The sequence below is a fragment of the Gavia stellata genome, chromosome 8 (genome assembly GCF_030936135.1).
Source record: "Gavia stellata isolate bGavSte3 chromosome 8, bGavSte3.hap2, whole genome shotgun sequence".
Classification (NCBI taxonomy): Eukaryota; Metazoa; Chordata; class Aves; order Gaviiformes; family Gaviidae; genus Gavia; species Gavia stellata.
The window spans coordinates 23402141-23421940 of NC_082601.1; the positions used below are offsets into that span (position 1 = coordinate 23402141).

The 19800-nt window shown below is 41.2% G+C and overlaps 1 protein-coding gene across 1 annotated transcript; it reads left to right on the top strand.

The window, feature by feature from the left end:
• The first annotated feature begins 1852 nt into the window (after nt 1–1852).
• On the top strand, nt 1853–17985 carry GORASP2 (golgi reassembly stacking protein 2). The gene is made up of 10 exons (XM_059820383.1): nt 1853–1940; nt 10319–10399; nt 11226–11429; nt 11846–11932; nt 12405–12535; nt 13146–13278; nt 13405–13528; nt 13890–13976; nt 16041–16136; nt 16936–17985. Exons 1-10 carry the CDS (start codon nt 1878–1880, stop codon nt 17253–17255), a joined length of 1326 nt encoding a protein of 441 aa, XP_059676366.1. The 5' UTR covers nt 1853–1877; the 3' UTR covers nt 17256–17985.
• Nucleotides 17986–19800: the final 1815 nt, after the last annotated feature.

The window sequence follows — 19800 nt, forward strand, 5'->3', positions numbered from 1 at the left end:
TGCTGTCCCTGAATTACACTGTGTTATATTGCTGTCTATCATGAACCTCTAACAGCAAGAAAGAAAATAATATGGCTGTGATTTTCCTTCCAAATCTAAATGGCATGTGCAGGGAAACATAAGATTTGCTTAAGCTGGTACAGTTTTTAGCCTTGTTTGTGTGACTTTTACTTCATCAGCTCACTGTAACAAATTTCTCATACTGTATTAAGAGCACAGAAATTCTTGTAAGATACAGTTTGTTTATTTGTGTATTATTCAGTTTGCCTCCTTACTTTGTATTGCTGCCTCTGGGTATCCTAGGGTTGATTTCTTCTTGTAGTGACGAGGAGAGACACTGCGCAGGGATGTAAGCAAGCCTGAGCTGGCATGCAGAGGCAATCCAGAACTGGCTATGCCTGACGTGAGTGCCTGGAGAAACACTGGCTGGCTGCTCGGGTGGGAACACCTGGGCACAGCGAGGTGGCCAAGGATGGGAAGGGGGTCGGTCATCTCTGCAGGCAGCACTGGGGTAAACCCCAAGCACAACGCAGAGAGGCTTTTAATACTAACCGGTAAAACACTATGATAATACAGAGGGAAATGAGCCCAAAAGAAGTGAGGTATGGGTTTCTAATCGTGTTAATCTGAATTTCCTTTCTGTGCTCCATTGAGGATCTCTAACACTGTGTTCCAGTTCACTAGCAAATGCTGTTTCTGCGTTACTGAAAACGACCAGTGCGGCAGCACTCCTTGAAGAGGTCACCTCTCTCTGGAGCTCTGTAGTGCCAGAACCAGGAGGCACCGGTTTGCACGGGCGGCCTGTGCCAAAGCTTCATCTGGGGCCTTCCACGCGCAAGGGACGCTATGCAACCGCCTTCTCTCTGAGAAATCTTAGATTCACGGTATTCCCTGAAAAACCACCGTCCACCTCCTCCAGCCGCACTGTGGCATCAAGTTGGCTCAGGGCTGGATTTTGACGCTGGACGCGCGGTGCGGTCACCGACTGGCGGCTCCCCCCGCACAAAGGAGCCAGAGAGTGGATCTCTGCTGCGTGTCACGACACACCGCGCATCTGCAGTGAGAATCTCCCCCGTTATCTCGTTAAGGTCTGCCGGGGAGGCGTGCCGCGGGACAGGTTAATTCGAAATGCCGCTCTGGGGCAGCATCTCCGCACCGATGCGTGAATCCTTCCGCTTCGGCTCCAGCTAGCGGGTGGTTTCACGTGCACCCGGCAACCCCGATGCTCCTGTCTCGCTGCGAAGCACCTGAGCGGCTCTGTCCCAGGGGCAGGAACAGCGGTCAGAGCCCGCCGGTGTTTCCGATGTACCTTGAACTCCACCGAGAGCTGTAGGGTTACAGAAGCCAGCGGCAGGTATGACCTGCCCCAGCTTGCCCTCGCTACGTTCTGTGCACCCCTTTACTGCGCATTATTAATATAATTAATACTACTATATAACCATTCCTATCTAGCACCGCCGCCGTGTCCCGGCCCGGGGAGCCCGGGCCGGCAGAGGCGCGCCCCCGTCCCGCGCCTGGCAGCGCCGCCCTCGGCCGCCAGGCGGCGCCGCCGCGCCAGCGACGAGCGAGAGGGACGTGGTCCATCGCGGCCACCGTACGGCCTCCGCCTCCGCGGGAGCTGGGCAGGCGAGGTCTGTCCTAGGGCGGCCACCGTACGGCCTCGGCCGCCTCCTCCTGCCGGCGGCGGGTGTGCCCGGCAGAGGGCGCTGCGACGGGAGCCGGCGGCTGCCGCGCGGCCTCCCGGCATGCCCCGCGCGCGGCCTTCGCCCGCCCCTCCCGAGCCGGGCGGGAGAGGGGAGGGAGCGAGCCAGTGCCACGTCCCCGGTGCGTGGGGCTTTGTGCGGGGAACAGCGCCGCCACCGCCGCCCGCCCCAGCCATGGGCGCCTCGCAGAGCGTTGAGATCCCCGGCGGGGGCACCGAGGGCTACCACGTCCTGCGGGTAAGGGCGGTGGGGAGGCCGTTAGGGTGGCCGTTAGGCCGGCGTCAGCCCTTGGGCCCGGCGGCCTCTCCCTCCGCGGGTCTGCGCTCGAGCGGCCCGAGGGGCTCTCCGGGCCGGGCGGCCCCACCGCGCTCGGCGGGGAGGCGCTTGGGCAGCGGCAGCGGCCGGTACTCCCGGCGCTCGTGGCCGGGCCTCCGCCGCGGCTCGTGGCAGCGGCGAAATCCGCGCTGCCGGCTCCCTTTCCGGGAGGAGCGGGGAGGCGAACTGCCGCGCCGGCCTCCGCGCGGGGCTCTCCGGGCGCCCCGCCAGAAGGGCTCGGCCCCGCGCTGCCGCTGCCCGGGGCTTCGCCTCAGCCGCGCGGAGCTGCCCGCGGCCTGCGCCCTGTCCCGGCCCGCGGCGGCAGTCCGGACGCGCTCCGAGCCGCCTCTCCCCGGCTGGAGAGATCCGGGTGGCCCGGGCTGCGCCTGGAGTTGCGCCGTCAGCGCTTCAGCTTGTGAACAGGCCGGGAGGGACGGTGCGTGGGAGGTGATGCTGCTTTTTGGGCAGCCTCTGAGGGCAAGGCTGCTTCTCCTCTAGGAAAGGCTGTTGGCACACTAGCTTGCACGCGTTCAGACTGCAGTTTAAGAACGGCAACCCTTTAGGTGCCTGGCTTGGATAACACGGCAGGCTTTATCTTGGTCCTTGCATCGTCATCTGAGCTGTAGCTGCTTCACCCCCCGACAGTAGTTCCAGGGGTGTTAGGTCGAGGTATTTAAATGACAGGTGCCACACCCACCAGAGCTGCATTCCTAGTGACGGCGATGTTGCTATTTTTCATAGTTACATAGTTTTTGTTCATGCTGTGGCCACAAACTTTTGATTTTGTGTGCAACAAAATATTTTGGTAGGCTGCATTAAAGGTCTTGTGAGCAGCCTTTTGGAAGTCCTTTCTTTAGCATGTGTTTCACATCCAGTGAGCAGAATGGTACCTGGGTTGTGTCCTTGAATCTGATGCGCTGGGCAATACCGTAACTTTGCCGGAGTTACTGATAGCCTTGCCCACATCCTAGCGCTTTTGCCACTGTAGTTAGAGTGTGAGTACCCTTACTTAGACACTGTGCTGGGCTAGTTTGTCGTTGCCATTGGACTGTCTTGAGTCAGCTGTCTGTCTAGAGCTAGCCCCGCATTTTAGACATGTGAAAAGAGCACAAGACCTCGACTCACGTGAATTAGTGCTTCCTTACTTGGTCTAGCTTGCTAGCAGTGAGCTATAACTATATGTAGAATACCACGTTGAAAAAAGGACGGAGATCATCTTTCAAGCATTAAAAAATGCTGCATAATGCTTTTGAGAAGAAAACATTAACATTCTGATCAAATCCAAACATTCATCTATTAAAATTTACACATAGGCTAAAGTCATGGTGGTGTTTGTTTCTCCCTTTTAATGTTACTAATGTATAACAATCCAATGTTACAAATATATGACAACCTGTTTTGTCTTTTCCCCCACAAAAAACCACTTTCGCAGTTTGGTAAAAGTGGCAGACTTTTATTTTAGTGTACTGTAGCATAAATATCAAGTGCTTTTTACTTTTGAGGGTTGTAAAGTCAGTAAGTAGTCTGCAGTTAGAATATCAGTTATGTCCGATTTGTCAGTTCATGCTGTTTGATTAAAGCACATTAGTAAATTGAGATGCATCTCTTTTATGAAGTATAATCTACTCATTTTTTCTTGTAATCTTGCTTGAATCTGGCACATTTTGTTTTCATTTAGGCACCTTTTGGTTGTAATGTTTTTGCTATGACTTGAAGTGGCAGTGTTTGATTGCCAGTCTTTGTGAATGTAATGGGTAGGTGCACATTAAAGAAGTTGATTTCTAAGAGGACAGCCGTATTTACACTAAATGCAGGAAAGGACCTGCCTGTTGTCTTAAACAGGCTGATGTCTCTACTTTTTCACTGCCTTATCTTCCTGCTGATATCTTCAGATGCCACAACAATGAGCAATTATTTTTTTTTTCTGTGGACAGGCATCTTAAATTGCATCATAAGTACTGGTCTAACTCCTGTTAGACCAGGATCATGTGTAGTTGGGAGTGTAGATTCAGAGTAGAGAAAAATTCTGAAGTTTTGCAGTTACAATTTGTAAAGTTTATATTGAAATGCATGTGGCATACAAGTGATGAGAATTTTCCTCTATAGTTTTTCCAAGTTTAATTTTCTAGGTGGTATTCTGTAATACGTTTGTTAAAGACAGATGTGTTCAGCTCACATTGTTAAAGGAGCTCTGCACAAATGTTCTGTATGTGTGGACCGACCTTTGGTAGAACTTGGGATTGAGCAGTACTGCTGTTTTCTTCTAATTTATTCTCAAGTGCACTTTCTTTCTGGGCTCAGTATTTTAATCAGATAAACGAGAATGGTGAAAGGAAAATGGCAGTAGTCTTTCAGTGTTACAGATCTAATTCAGATAAGGTCAGATTTCTTTGATAACACCAAACTTCTGTAAATAGTATATAGTGGTAATTTTTAAGAATTCATTAGTTGTTGGAAAACTAGAGAAATGTCAGAAAATCTTCACAATTATTGGAAGAATTTGTTTGGGTAGGGCAGAAAAATGAAAAAGATGTGTTTAAAAGGCCATGAAACAAATGAGCTAACGTTGTTCAGAATGACTGTAGGAGACAAGTACAAGTTGCCAGAGGGATGTGCAAACTGAGACTGCTTCTTACAGTGAGACTATTTAGACTGTACATGCTGCCTCCCTATAAAACTGGTAGCAAGTCTCTTGTTCTGCTCGCTTCAGACAGGAGCAGAAATATATACAGCAAGTGAGAAATACCATCATTAATTTTTGCAAATTACTTAAATCTTTTTGGCTGTTCCTGCTAATATTTGGTGCAATATCGCTTTCATTGTGAGCTTTATTATCAGTGCACTTGTAACAGGCAATAGGAACACTCCAGGACTGAAGTGCCGTTAAAGGGAAGCGATTTCATCAAATGCATACTTGATAGGAAAAGTTGCTGTGGATTGCACTGTTGGGGTTTCTAGATGTTGAAATGTAGCCTTTTTTTTTTAAGAGGGAGAGAAAGTTACAAATGGTTTTGTTGCCCTAGTCTCTTCATAGGTAGACCTAATAATCAGTAATCTTTTTGAAACAATTCTTTGCAATACATTTTTATTCATCATATGTGCTTTTGCTGTTAGAATTCCATTTACTGATTCATGTAATATGCTCATAAGTCTTTCTTTTAACTAGTACCTCCCAGGCTGGTAGCATGCAATGCTATTTATCTCTAGGAATTTTCTCCATTGTTTGTTTTTCTCCTCCATAAGTTTCCTTTAACATAGGTTATGTGGCTGATTAGAGCAACTGTCTGACTCTATGTATTGCTCAGTATGCATTTGTTTCTGCTCTTCAAAACAGAACAAAGGAAAAATTTCGAATAGCTTGCTTGTTCAGCAATGTGAAACTGCTGTAGTTTGCCCAGGCTGTTGTAATGACTTGACAATTTCTTCAAGTAATGGATGATGTAAGAATTTTTATCTGCGAGAGGTTTTTATGCTACTGTATTATGCGCTGTTTGCCCTACATATATTGAACAGCAGTGCCCAAAGTTTAGATTTCTAACTTTTACTTGAGTGCTTTGGTTTGTTGTAGTAGAGATACAAGCATGTTGCCATAAAGAGATGACTTATTTTTTAAGGGAGGCTCACATTTTAAAAGCTCTAGTTAAATTCTCTGTGCTAAAATAAAATTTGATGCTACATATAGGAAATCTGTTTTCTTACAAAAAGCTTATAAAGCTTTTTCTCTTGAAAACTGTGTGTTTCATAAGGAAGTTCAATAGTTAGACCATGTAATGTATTAAGATTGCTGACAGAAATAAAATAGATTGTCAGACCTAACAGGAATTGCTTATACTTGATACATAATGAAATTTTATTACCAATTACAGAGTGGGTGGAAGAACTACAAAAAAACTTCTTTCAGCATTTTGTTGGTAATAAAGTAAATATTAGGAAGCGTTTCTTATGGGGGGGGGAGCTTCAGAGCTTCTGCTCCGTGTCAGTTGTGAATTTAGTGCTTTAAGCTAAGCTTCTGAAAGTTTAAGTGGACACTAGTATAAGTTAGCTGACTTTCAGAAGTGGTGAGTGCCTTCATCTGCCTCTAAAAATCAGGGTTTCTATGCCTGATTCAATTTACTGTAGCACTGCTTGCTTGGGGCTTAAATTTGTCTCCATTGTGTTGCTGAGCAGCCTTATTATAATGTGTAATGTCCAATAGATACTGTGTAGGCATAGAGTGATAGTGTTGGGAAAGGTGTTCACCAAAGAGAAACTTTACATATTTATCAAAAAAGAAGTCTTTTTAGTAATGCAGATTAAAATTAGTGTTTTGACCTTGAAACCTTTTCCCTGTTTAATTCTTGACAGTGAATTCAAAGTGAAATAATTAGTGTGTAATCTATGTGCTCAGCAGCCCTTCTGTCTGAGTGCTGTCATCTCAGTGAGAAACTGAAGTCCTGCAGCATTGTATGAGGCTGAAATAGTCACACAGCCTTTTTCTGCCTTCTGACATTCAGCATTCTTGATAGCGGTTTTCTGCTCTTGCTCTTAAAAAGCGCTGGTGGTGGTGGCAGTTCCACAGCTTCTCCGGGTAGTCTGTTCTACTGTTTTTCTCTGCTGTTAGAAAGTCAAGGCATTTAGCCACAGGTGTCTGTAACTTATATGTCTGAAATAACAGCTGGCTTTGAGAGAATTAGGCTTCCCAAGCTGCTATGGGTGGTATCTTGCCTGCAGTGGCATCTGTTGTGAATGGTATTACTTGATTATTTCTCAGTCCTTATTTGATTACAAAGGCAAGTTACTGGATACCTACTTGGGGCATACAGCAAAGCTGTGCAAAGCCAGATTGCTCAGGAGGCCTAGAGTTTATGTACATATACATGGAATCTTTATTTCCATCGTTGATAAGAAGGTTTTTGTGCTCTTGTATTTCCTAAGGTCCCTGGTTATCCTTTGTGGCTGTAGCTCCTGGAAGAGAATGATGGCCACAGAGCTTTGAGCAGAGAGCTGTGTTGTGCATTTGGCACTGTGTGATGGTGATGAATTGTGCAAGTAGCTGGCTGAAAATAAGGTGGCGTGACATAAAAACTGTATGGGGTCGGTGTGATTGTTGTGCAGGGCTGAGTATGTTGCTCCTTTAAGGAGGAGACTTTTCATGTGGAGTGAAGTTGGAACTTCTGTTTTGCATTTCTGGGACTGCCAGGCATAAAAATGCTTTTCTGTCAGTGACGTTGGGCCCAAACAAGCTAGGGAAATAGGAAGCTTTTTGTGACTGAACCCGTGCATGGCAGTATGAGGAAATGTGATGACAGAAGGGATGCAACTACATGCTTCTGAGGTGCATGTATGATTGATGCAACTATAATAGCTTGATTGCCTTTAGATGCAGCTTCCTGGTAGTTTTTACATGCCCACTTAGAGACAAACCATGCAGAGATGTTTGGGATTGTGATGGATTTGCAGGAAGGTGTTCAACATCTGAAGATACTTTCTGCAAACTAAACGTTCAGAACTTGGGAACTCTCTCAGTGCCTTCATCAGTTTTGAACAGACTATAAATTAATTTACTTAGAATACCAAATCTATACATCTTAGGTGTCAGCAAGCTTGACATTGATGGAAGCTGAACCCATGTAATTCTCATTTATTGTAGGCACTCCATCTCATTTTAAAAGATTACTTTATTGAATACTGGTCACTGTTGGTTCACAGTGTTCAGGATGTAATCTGTCGCAGGTTGTGGGGGAGGGATATTGTGGCAGGATTTAGGGGTTTTGTTGTTGTTGTTGGTTGTTTTGTTTTTGTTTTTTTTTTTTTAAGAAGTTTGTTTGGAAATGGAGGAAAATCTCTGAATAACAAGTGGACCATGTCAGGACTGCTTTTGCAGGTGTCCTACTGGCTGAATGAAGTATTGCTTTTCTTAGTTTCAAGGCCATGACATATATCCAGCCCCAACAATCTGATGTGTTATCTGAATAAATTTTCAGTTTGCTGGATTTACTGATTTTTTTTTTTTAATGATGAGGTTTAGAAAGATGTGTTCTGTCTTTAAAATTCTTGTTTTCCCAATAACTTCTGAAACCATCTGCTGATTTCACTTTGGTATAAAGCCTTTATGTCAGACTCTTTAAAACCACAAAAATGTAAGTTCTTATATGTCATGCAATAGGTGGTGGAATGAGAGAGAGGCTATTATTGTCACGTCACCTCCCTAAATTGAGGTAAGAACAACAAACAGCACAAGCTCATCCTACCTACATTCGCTACTAGAAAAACTGCATCAGAGGAGAGGATGTTTTGAATGACTTAATTACAAGAAAAACTTCAAGCCTGAGAATGCAGTTATGGAGCATGTCCATAGGAAACCAGAATTCTCTAATTCTGTTTTCATGAAACTGTTCATTTAACCTTTCTTTGGCAGGAAGGCCTCGAGTACCCAACTTAGTAAGTAAATGCTTTTTACATTTGAGAAGAATAATTCATGTAGCATATTTTAGCCTCTCTGTGGCTTTTCTCATAAGCGAAAATTTCTGTTTGTGGAGGCTGTTCTGAGGTGGCTCTACATTATTGAAAGTTTTAATATCTAAAGTTAAAAGTGAGCTCTAGGGACAGTCCACTAATGTCAAAGTAATATCCACAATGTGCCCAGGAGTTTCTACACAGCTAGTGTCAGAGGGTCTGCTACAATAGAGCTTAGCTTGTACTTTTACCCTCTTACCTGGTGCACGGCTTGCTATCTGATCTCTAGTTATTCTTGGCGAGAGGCATCTTGAACCGATAGATTGACTAAGTAACACGGAGGCAGTAGTTTGGATCTAGTTAGTGGGACTGCAAGTTACTTTGGTGATTGAGAGCTGTGGTTCCGTGCAGTTAATGATTGGCAGCCGGGGAGAATATCTGTACCCCTAGTTGTAGGAAATTATTTCCAAGGAGCATGCAGGCATCTTGAAGAGACACTTCTGTAAACGCACTTCAGCTTCTGGTTAGAAATGATAAATGTGGGGTTTGGGGATGTTATTGCTGCCTCAGTGATTTTTATTACTCTGGGATAATGTTGGTTTCATACTTTTTTGCTGCTTTACAAATCTTAGACAGCAATCAGTGTGTGTGATGTGACTCTGGAACTACTGATTCCAGATTATTTTTCCTTTAATGAATGTTTAGGTTATGTGACACTAATGTTCTAAGCTTCTGGCATCTGTTACAGAAAGCTACCCACAAGTAATTTGAGTTTTTTCCAAGCTCTGATTCTGTGAATGTGTTGGGAAGAGAGAAATACTCTAAGAGGACAGTTTTAGTAGTAATCAAGCTTTTTTTTTTTCCATATTAGAATATTTTGTTCTAGATGAGTCATATTAAGAAAACTAAATTCCTGCAGAATCAGACCGGTACTGAAAAAACTACCAGTTCTGTCAGATGGAATAACACGTAATGTAAGAAACCACACTGTAAAGGGGAATGCTTTTTAGATCTTTTTGGAAGATGAATGTAGCACATTTTACCCATCGGGTAAAATGAATCAGCTTACAAATAAAGAAAGATATTCTTTGCTGCAAAGGCTGTAGGAAAAATCTGATAGCTATATTGGAGTTACTTTTGTTTGTCAGCAATGCATGTAACAGTGAAAAAAGAACACTGGCAAAATGTCTCTCAGTTACTCCATTTGGAATTAGATCATACTTTAAGCTTCTGAGAGCAATGTGTATCCAATACTTAGGCCTTGTCCTAGTGGAGTGGTTGAGTTATTTGAGCTGCCATGGCTGCAAAATTGCATGTGTCCCTTTTCTTGCAGCTTGTTGGTATGTTAATGAATCATTGGTTGTACAGATGCCCTCTGTCTCAGGACTGTCAACAGGTGATGTTTAATCATGAGATAACAACCCATGCTTACACCTTTTTCTCTAGTAAGTGTAAGATAAAAAGCAAGGTCCAACGTTGGTACTGCTGTGGAAGGATACTGCTTTTTAACCAACCTTTTCAGAATTCATTAAGCTTGTCCTTTGACAATAATCTCCTTTATTGAAATAAATATCTACAATTTATTTGCTGCAGCTGTTAAGCAGTGCTTGTCCCAGGGAGTGGCTACTGTTGTGTCATTCCTCGATAACTTATAAATTACTGATTCTTTTAAAATGTTTCTCTTTTTTTTTTTTTCTCAAGGGAGGGATTTTTTTGGTCCAAAAGTTTTATATTTGAACATTTAAAAATCATACATAGAAACATCAGTAGCTTCTAGAACTACGACTTGCACAAGTAGAAATACAATTCTAATCTATGAATCAGCATTGGTAGACTTTTGCTAAATTCGTGTTTAACTTTCTTAGGTACAAGAAAACTCACCGGGGCATAGAGCTGGATTGGAGCCATTCTTTGATTTTATTGTGTCCATTAATGGTTCAAGATTGGTAAGTATGTTGCTATTTTATAACTGAATATAAACAATGTTTTGAGAATCTTATTTTTATAGGAAAACCAATGCATTTGTTTTACTTAAATGTATATAAAATATTTCTCCTTCGTTTAAAATGAGAAAGCCTAACTGCATCAGAAATTAATTTCACAGAATCATTAAGGTTGGAATAGACCTGTGAGATCATCAAGTCCATTTCCTTCACCCTGTAGTTATAATTCTATCAAAAATGTAGCTGGAGAATAAGGATGCAGACAGATATGCTCTCTGCAGACATTTGTGCCAGCAGAAGATAGTACTACCTACTGATCCACCACTAGCTGCTTGTATTAGTGCCCCCCTAGTTCTGTCTGTAAAACTGCTTATGTGATGCAAACTCATTTCAGTCAAAACAGGTTGATTGAAGGAGCTGTTGTCAAAGCTGTTAGCTGGGCAGGAATCATGGGAGAAAGTTTTCAAGTAGAGCTGTAGTGGGACAACAAACCATCATAGCAGTGGAAAAGAAGAGCTGTAGGTAAGGTCTTCCACCAGTACAGCTGAATTCATGAAAGCCTCTGAAGAGCTGCAAGGTGCATTGTATCACAAGTTTAATTAAAGTGCTTTCATGTTTGGAAATCATGACCTGTTACTGTGAAATCCCAGGTTTTCTAGTGGTATTCTAGAATTGTGAAGGGACTGGAAGCTTGTTATAAAGTAGCTGTAGATACATATTCTGATAATGCACGTTGTTTATAGGACCTTTGAAATAGAAAAGTGCTGCTATAGAACTGGATTCTTGCTGTGTTAAACACTAAACCAAGCTCTTGTTTGAACATTTGCAGAATAAAGACAATGACACTCTCAAGGACCTGTTAAAAGCAAATGTTGAAAAACCTGTAAAAATGCTAGTATACAGTAGCAAAACACTGGAACTGAGAGAAACGTCAGTGACCCCCAGCAACATGTGGGGTGGACAGGGCCTGCTGGGTGTGAGCATTCGTTTCTGCAGCTTTGATGGGGCCAATGAAAATGTATGGCATGTTTTGGTATGTACAGACTTCCAAGTATTTTTCTCACTGTTGTTTACTGTTAAACTTTTTATCTTTTTACTGAAAAGTAACTTGCAAGGGGGTACACAAGCCATGAGATCAAATTGGTCTTTTTTCTCTTCATTTTCGGTTTGGAAAGACTTTCAAACTAGAGCTGTATGTCTGTGAGTATATTATCAAATCTTGTATTTAAATTGGTGGTTTTGAACAATACTCAGAGATCCTTGTAACGGTGTCAAAAGAGACTGTCATCGAGCCACTGTTTCTCTAGTTCAGTGACTATTCTATTAAATGTGTTGAAAACTTGACTAGTTTGTCTGTCTGACTCAGAACGTGTGTGAAGTGCACATCTAACTGTTCTGCTACACCCTGACAGTTACATAGTGCTTTGTAACTTTCCATCTTAAAACTAGGAAGTGGAACCAAATTCTCCTGCTGCATTAGCTGGACTTAGACCTCATAGTGACTATATTATTGGAGCAGATACCGTCATGAATGAGGTAAGTATATAAAAATAAGATTTTGATATTTTTAAAACTAAAAAAAATTGTACCAAGGCGGTTTGAAACATCCCCAGATCTGTCCCTGTTCAGTGCTAATGGAAGTAAGTTAATGGAGAGAAGAAGGAGCTCTGGCATGGTGCCTCTTCTTTGTGCTTAAATGCAATTCTTGAAATAAAAACTACTCTTAAATATCTTCATGAAGTCAGATAGAAACTTTTTTTTGTACTCTAATATTAATATTTCAAATAGCAGATTTGAAGTCTGGGTTGTGCCACATGTCGCCTGAGTTGCGCTAGCAAAGCATGTTTTGAAGTTGGCCTTGTGACAAAACGGCAGCACTGCAACAAGTGCAACACAAAGCAGTTACCAGGTTCTGTTATAGAAAGTTAGGACTAGGAAGATGATTATTCTAATGTCAAATGATAAAATAAGGACAAGAAAGCCCTTATTAATTTTTATCCTTTTGCAGTCTGAAGATCTCTTTTCCCTTATTGAAACGCATGAAGCAAAGCCATTAAAACTTTATGTGTACAACACAGACACAGATAATTGTCGGGAAGTGGTGATTACTCCGAATTCTGCCTGGGGTGGAGAAGGCAGGTAAGGAGGCAGTATGTTACAGGGGGATGGGACGATTTTCTTATAGCATTAGTCTAAAAGCTGCTTGCTTAAGTTTTCTACAAGGACAGGAAAAGAGTGTTGTTATATCCAAGGTGTTTCTGCTATAATAAATTTATATTTACTTGAAATTTGGATTTAGTTACTAATGGGGCTGTGTATTTACACAGTAAATTAGCTAGTGCAAAAATGCATGAGGTGCAACGGTTGCTTTCTGCATTAGGCTTCAAATAGTCATTAGGCTGTAGTGTATTCTTAAAAGTATTGCACAGTAGCCAGAACAGAGGACTGCAAATAGCAACAGTAAGTTGAATTCCAAGCTGCATACCTGATATAGCTGCTTGGTTTAAATAACAATGAAAATTTTTTGGTGCTAAATATTTATTGCTAAAAGCTACAGAATTTGCTTTCACTTGTCTTGTATCGATTGTTTCTCCATAGAAAATGAGGCAACTTTTGCAGGAGGAGGGGAAAGTTGTACAGAACTTACCTTGAAACTTGTTGGCATCTTGAGTCATTCATGCATTGCTTGCTATGGAGTCTGTAGTTTTAAAGTCACTTCACTGACTTTTAAATGTTCATATTTTAAAAGCCTAGGATGTGGCATTGGTTATGGATATTTGCATAGGATACCTACACGCCCATTTGAAGAGGGAAAGAAAATTTCTCTCCCGGGACAGTTGCCTAGTGCATCTCTCAGTCCCCTCAAAGATGGCTTCACAGAGGTAAGTTGTAGTCACTTCTTTGGCTTGGTAAAAATGGATTATGATGTTATGTTTGCTTTTGTGCTTCTGTTGGTTCTTGTGGAAACAAACCCTAATGATGTAACTTTCTTTTTTCCTTTCAATAAGGTTCAGCTGTCATCAGTTAATCCCTCAGCTACATTACCCTCTGGGTCAGCAGGCCTTGAACAGAGTCTTTCAGGGCTTTCTATTAGTTCACCCTCAACTACTGTCAGTAACGTTCTCAGTACAGGTTAGTATGGAAGTAACTGACTTCTGAAATGCATGGGTTTTCTGACCTTTTTGTATTCACAGATGTTTCTATCAATTTAATGGAAGGCAGAAAAGAGAATAAAATTTTCTCTTCCCCAAACTTTTCTCAACAGCAAAGGCTAGAGTACTGTAATTGTGCCCTACTGGCTCACAAAATAATTGCAAACAACTTCTATCAGAAATGCAATGTGTATTATTTAGAATACTGTTTTTCTTCTTCAACATTTTGTGGTTAAGACAAATAGGAATTGTCCTGTAAGCAATTATTTGTACTCCTTGAGGAATGGAACCAAAATGCTGTATGCTTAAAATTAATGTTGTTTTCCTGTATACTCCACCAGGTGTTCCAACAGTTCCATTATTACCACCACAAGTCAGTCAGTCCCTTACCTCTGTGCCACCAGTTAACCCAGCAACTACATTACCAGGTCAGTAGGTAAAATTTCTTAAAACATTTCTGAAACAAGAATCTTAAGTGAGCAAGCAAAATGTCTTTTCCACTGCTTTTTGGGGGGCGGGAGGGTATAACTTCATACAACTTACACATTTTGTGTTAAAGATCTCTATACAACCTCTACAATGTTAAGAATTTTTTTTTTTAGTATGTGCACAGCATGTCTGTAGCACAGAGGACTGAGTTGGTGACAAACTTTACAATCATTTACGTTTTAGGGCCTCCTGCACAATAGATGCAGCATTCAGGATTTCTCAGGAAGGTATTAGCTTTGCTATTTGCAACATTTCTTGAGTTGATATGCTGTTACTTTCCATAGATCATAAATTGTATGTTGCAAAATACTTTATTTGCAAATAAAACTGGAATTTTTCACAGTTTCTGGTTTGTCCTTTGCACTCTGACATCATGGCAGAAGAAAGAGGCGAGACATGCCTTCTCAGATATTTCAGCATTCCTTTCACCCATAAAACCTCCATTTTAGGAAACTCCATTTTAATACTCAGCTTGATCATTCTTCCTGGTATAAATAGAGGGCTAACAATATAGAGCTGTATGTTGCAGTCACTGTTTCTGAATTATTTACTAATTTAAACTGGTATAACAAAAGTAAGAGTCTGTCTACAAAGTGGTGTGCATTATTTCGTGATAATAATGAACATTTCAAGCACTAGTATTCCAGAATTATTCACAGTGGGTAAGATGAGGATTGTATAGGATTTTGCAGTGTAATTGGTGCATTGGTACAGAACTCAATCGTGCATTCTAAAACGCTGAAGGAGTTGTATTTTATGTTTCGTATACTATGAGACAAGTAGATAAAGATGTGTCCAAAAGTTTTAAGTAATGCTTGGAGGTATGCTCTCTAACATAGAAAAAATACGTAGTAGAGCTAAGTGCATGTAAATGAGGGCAGAGAACTTTAATCTTTACTGCTTAGAGAAAATAGCAAACTCCTAAGAAGTTCAGCTTCTGTTAATGTCCTCTTCTTCCCCAGCCCCCTATCCACCCCTTCCCCAAAAACTGCAGATAGAAATTTTCCTTCACCTTGTTCTCCAAATTGCTTTTTTGAAAGCTATTAGAATATATCTTGCAATTTGCATGGCCATACTAGTGAAATTCTAAGTATTAAATTACCGGAGGTTTAAAATTTGAGTGAATTTGTGTGAAGTTCAGCTTTTTTCAGATTTTAAAGTTCAAACCAAAGTTGTCTGTAGCTGAGCTGAAAGCTCTTTGAGTCAGATTATGTCAGCCTTTGTGGCTAATGAATTCACAGTTAGGTAAAGATGACTGGTTTTTAATCAGAATCTCTGTACAGTGGGCTTGCTTTTCTCCTCTCCATCTTATTACTGTAGTATCAACAATTAGCCTTCTCTGAGCTGCACACAAAGTAGGAATAGAGCCCTTGTCCCAGAAATGCAGCCCTTCTAAGACAGGAAATTCAGGAGCGGCAAGATGTTCCATAGCAAACACAATTATGGAAGGGCGTGTGTTGTGTTCATCATATGTTTCTCTTCTTTTTTTCGGTCCTTCCTGACTTTGAGAGTTACTTTGTCTTGCCTTTTCTATATATTTTTGTATTTAACTCTAGTTATGAACTAAGTAGAAAAGACTAATAATAGCGTAATCAATACTAGAGATCAGAAATACTATGTATTTCATCCTATTATTATCTTCTGCCATTCAAATTAGGAATGGAGGGCTTCTGGTACAGTGCTGCGGTGAAATAACTACCTTTGTTAAAAGCTGAACTTGGAATGCAAACCTACTAATACCTTGAAATAAGATTCTACTTTCCTCAAAAATCTGAAAGGTTGGGATTATGTATTTGCTAGTCTGGCCTTCCTGCAATAGGTATCTGTTCTCCCTGTGCAACGTAAAAGCTGCAACTCAGGTGAATTTGCATTCTTATATGTAAAAATCATAATCAAGATGTAAAGCAATATAAAATAACTTTAAATGATCAATAAGATCTCAGAAACAGTTAGAAAAAGACAATTTTAAGTTTTCAGCTGTAACTTTTCCACTCTTCTCTTAGGTCTGATGCCATTACCAGCAGGGCTTCCCAACCTGACTGATCTGTCCAAACTTAATTTACCTGCACCACACATCGTTCCAGAAATCATACAGCCTGGTATGTGCTTCTGCAAACTGAAACACTGTAGTAGCGGGTCTCTCTTTGATGGTCTGTGACACTCTAATTTAGAGCCATCTGGTGGAGTCCTAAAGAAGATAAATTGAATGTTTGCCTGAGATGGGAGTTGACAGTAGTGCACAGATTAGGTAGACAAGGAATACGTCTTTAGATAAACTAATTCTAAACCTGTGTCTGTATTTAGTTGTTTCATCTTAGATTACCTGATTTATGATCTCAAAAGAGATTGTGCCAAGAATGAAAGTATATAGTTTTATGGGTAGAAGAAAATAAGAGGTGTTTCCTTGTATGCTAGATGAGGAGATCGAAGCACCCTGACTGAATGCCAAAATACAAACTAAGTACTAGATTTATGGTTTTGAATAAAACAAAACTGCTGAAGATGCTCATGGAGCAAGCAAAAAGAAAATGGAAGTTTACATGGAGTAAGGTTCTTGTTAACTTCTTGTTTCTGGGTGATTTCAGTGAATGCCAGAAAAATCTAATCAACAGCATTAAATACTTAGTCCTCTGGGGAGGTGGAAGCAAACTTGAGTTTATTCTGATGCTTCAGTTCTGAAATCTGAAAAGTATCAGGCTTGAAACTAGCCTGCTGAGTCAGTGCTGCATGTATATCATGCTCACACTAAGTTCAAAAAGCTTCCTCCTCTCCATGAGTAAAGAGGAGATTAGAGAAGGTAAAAAAATTTAAGCAAACAGAGAATGTCTCCAGATCTGTCTGTGGTACACAGCAGCTCACTGCCTTTTTTTTTAAATTTATTTTTTTATTTCTTCTTAGGTTTGCCATCCCTTCCCTCCTTGCCACCTCTGAATCTAATGGGAATAACACCTCTATCAATGCCACCCAAATGTGTTCCTCTGCTTCCTTTGGTCACAGAGGCATCTACAGTGCCTACAGATTTGCTTCCATCCATAACTCAAGCTGGAAGCTTTTCCGTCGACCCTGGCACTACTGTAAATGTAGAACAGACCTCTGCGCTCACCTTGGATAGTGCTACCCCAACTTCTAAGGCAACTATTGTTGACAGATCAAGTGAATCCTCTACAGTTAATGAGAAAACATCTGGAGTCACAGATACACAAGCTTCTGAATCATAACTCCAGATCACTCTGTTGGATTGGCGTGGTATTTATTTAGCCATGGGATACATATTTGAAGAGCAAGCTATCATTAATTTCATACTAGTTTGTACTTAATCTTTAGGAGTCCTGTAAATAATATGGAGGTATAATAAAAATAAAAGGGGGTTTATAAAGTGTGTGTGGTGGGAGGGGAGGAAGACTACTTGTATGTAACCAAAAAAAAAGTCAAGGTGGTAAATAGAATTCCACTGCCAAACTTGGAGGTATATGTTTTTAATACAGGCTGACAGCCTTAGCCTGCTAGGTCTGTCCTTGCTTATAATTAGCAATTTTTGCTTCTGATAGAAATGAAGCGGTTCTTGCGTGTGACATTTACGTACCATAGTTCTTGTTCTTTGCAAGTATCTTGTTACTACAGTGGGGATGAGAATGTTTATTCTGAGCTGTAAATTTTAACACTGCAAAACTTCCACCTAAAGGTGTTTCTATTAAAGTTGCTGAGTGACCTGTTAACTGACATCTTGTTATTCAGCTTGTACACAAATCTTTATTTTTAAGCTCTTGAGAGATTCTCAAGCCATGTTTTGTGACTGCTGCTGCGTTGTTTCATACGCCCACTGTAAAATGGCATTTGGAAGGGAATACAGGAAATGTTAAATGTAGCACACAATTTGGCACTTCATGACTACTGTAAGACAAATTAATGGATTAAGCATACATACAGCAATAAATTCCTGGAATTTTATCCTTCGTGTGACAAAATAGCACATTTATTTGTTTAATGCTTAAATTCTCATTTAACTGTGTTTAGCTGAGCTCTCTCTAGCACAGATCTGTGAAAGGGCCCCCCTCTAGAGGAGTGGATCCAAGAGGGAATGGCAGACTTCTTAATGGCAGGCAGGATCAGCACTAGTGGTTAGATCCGTTGCAGCAATGAGTCATGAAATCTGCCTGCATATGATTCATACTTGGCTTTTTAAATTGATGTTCAGGATGAAAATTGTAGATTATACACTTGTATAAACTGGTGTGTGTGCTGTACTCCAGGTGATAGCCGTTGCTCCTTGTATCAGGTACAGTTCATGTGGAAAGCTCTTCTGTACTACAGCAGTCCTTCTATACTGCCGGTATTTCATTTTTGTTTGCTACAAGCAAATGCAAACTTTAACCGTATCATCAGCAGGCTGGAGCTAAAGTCTGTCTCAATAGCTACATAATCCCTTTTGGCAATGTAGTGTGCCTGATCACTGTTTGGAATAGTAGTTGCACCTAACTGCTGATCATAAGGCTTCCACTTGAACTAATTCTTTGAGACATTATCTAATATCTGTTGTCCTGTCTTTATCACTTAAGTATTTGTCTTTCCTCTGCCCCACTACTGCACATTTCCTCATCACCTGTTGTGTCAAAAGCCTGTGTCAAGACTCCAAATACTTTTTTTTCACACTGTGAGCGGTTTCTTTCCTCAGCTGCTTGGAGTGTGAAATCCCTCTGCCTTGTTAAGTAGGGGGCTCACTGTTTCTCAGAATGTGTTTTTGATTTACCTCTGTAAATCCAGTGTCACCTCAGAACTAAACCTTGGCATGAGAAGGGTGTTCCCTCTTTTCTTTGCTGTATATAGAGAAAGTCTGTTAGTATTGAGCTTCATAAAGCCTTGCAGGTCTAACAGTCTTTCCTATAACTTCCTTACACAGCTAGAGTCCTCATCATTACGATTTTCCTTATCTAACCCAAGAACAGTAGGAATAGAAGTTTCATCACATACCAAATTTAGAGCAATTGCAGATTGTAATCGGATGCCTTGAACTAGAATCCTTGGGTGGTTTTGGTTTTGTTTTTTTTTTGTTCTTACAGTATGGCACAGTGTCCTTTGGAGTAAGATCTGAAGTTAGCTGGCATGTTTCTATGCTTTCCAACAGCAAGCTGCAAACTTTTGTAGGTGTTGTGCAGTTGTCTCTAGTAGCAGACAAAATAAGATGCTTAACCTGAAGTCATGCACTTTTGTTAGCTATTTTGAGGTTCCTTGTTGCCGACTTTATAGATCCAGCCTTTTGATAGGTATGAGGGCAGTGGAAGTAAGGCAGCATTTAAGTGTAACCATCAGCAATTCTGCTAAAGATAACATGACTTCAAATTTGGAGATGACTCAGTGGTGCAGATTCTAAGCTGTAACCTCCCAGCTAAAAAGTCGTAAACATTGAGAGGTCAAAAACTTACCACTTAAAATAGAAGCAGTGACCTTGAAGTCATACTGTGGCACTCTGTCCCTGTTTTTTAATGCCCTCAGCTAGACTTACTGAAATTGTCCCTTAATCACTTCTGGCAAGGGTCTCTTAATGACTTACTTTTCCCCAAAAAAGAGAGTAGGGAGGGATAAGGACTTGAGATACACCAAGGGAGTGACAGCCAATGTAATCTTGTTTCCATGAGTTCATGTGTTCAGCTGTTAAGGAACAGTTATGAATAGGCATACTAGCTTTCTTTAAAACATTGACACATGGAGTTCTTTAACAAGTACTGACAGCAGACAAGAAGACAGATGTACCATGAACATCCCCAG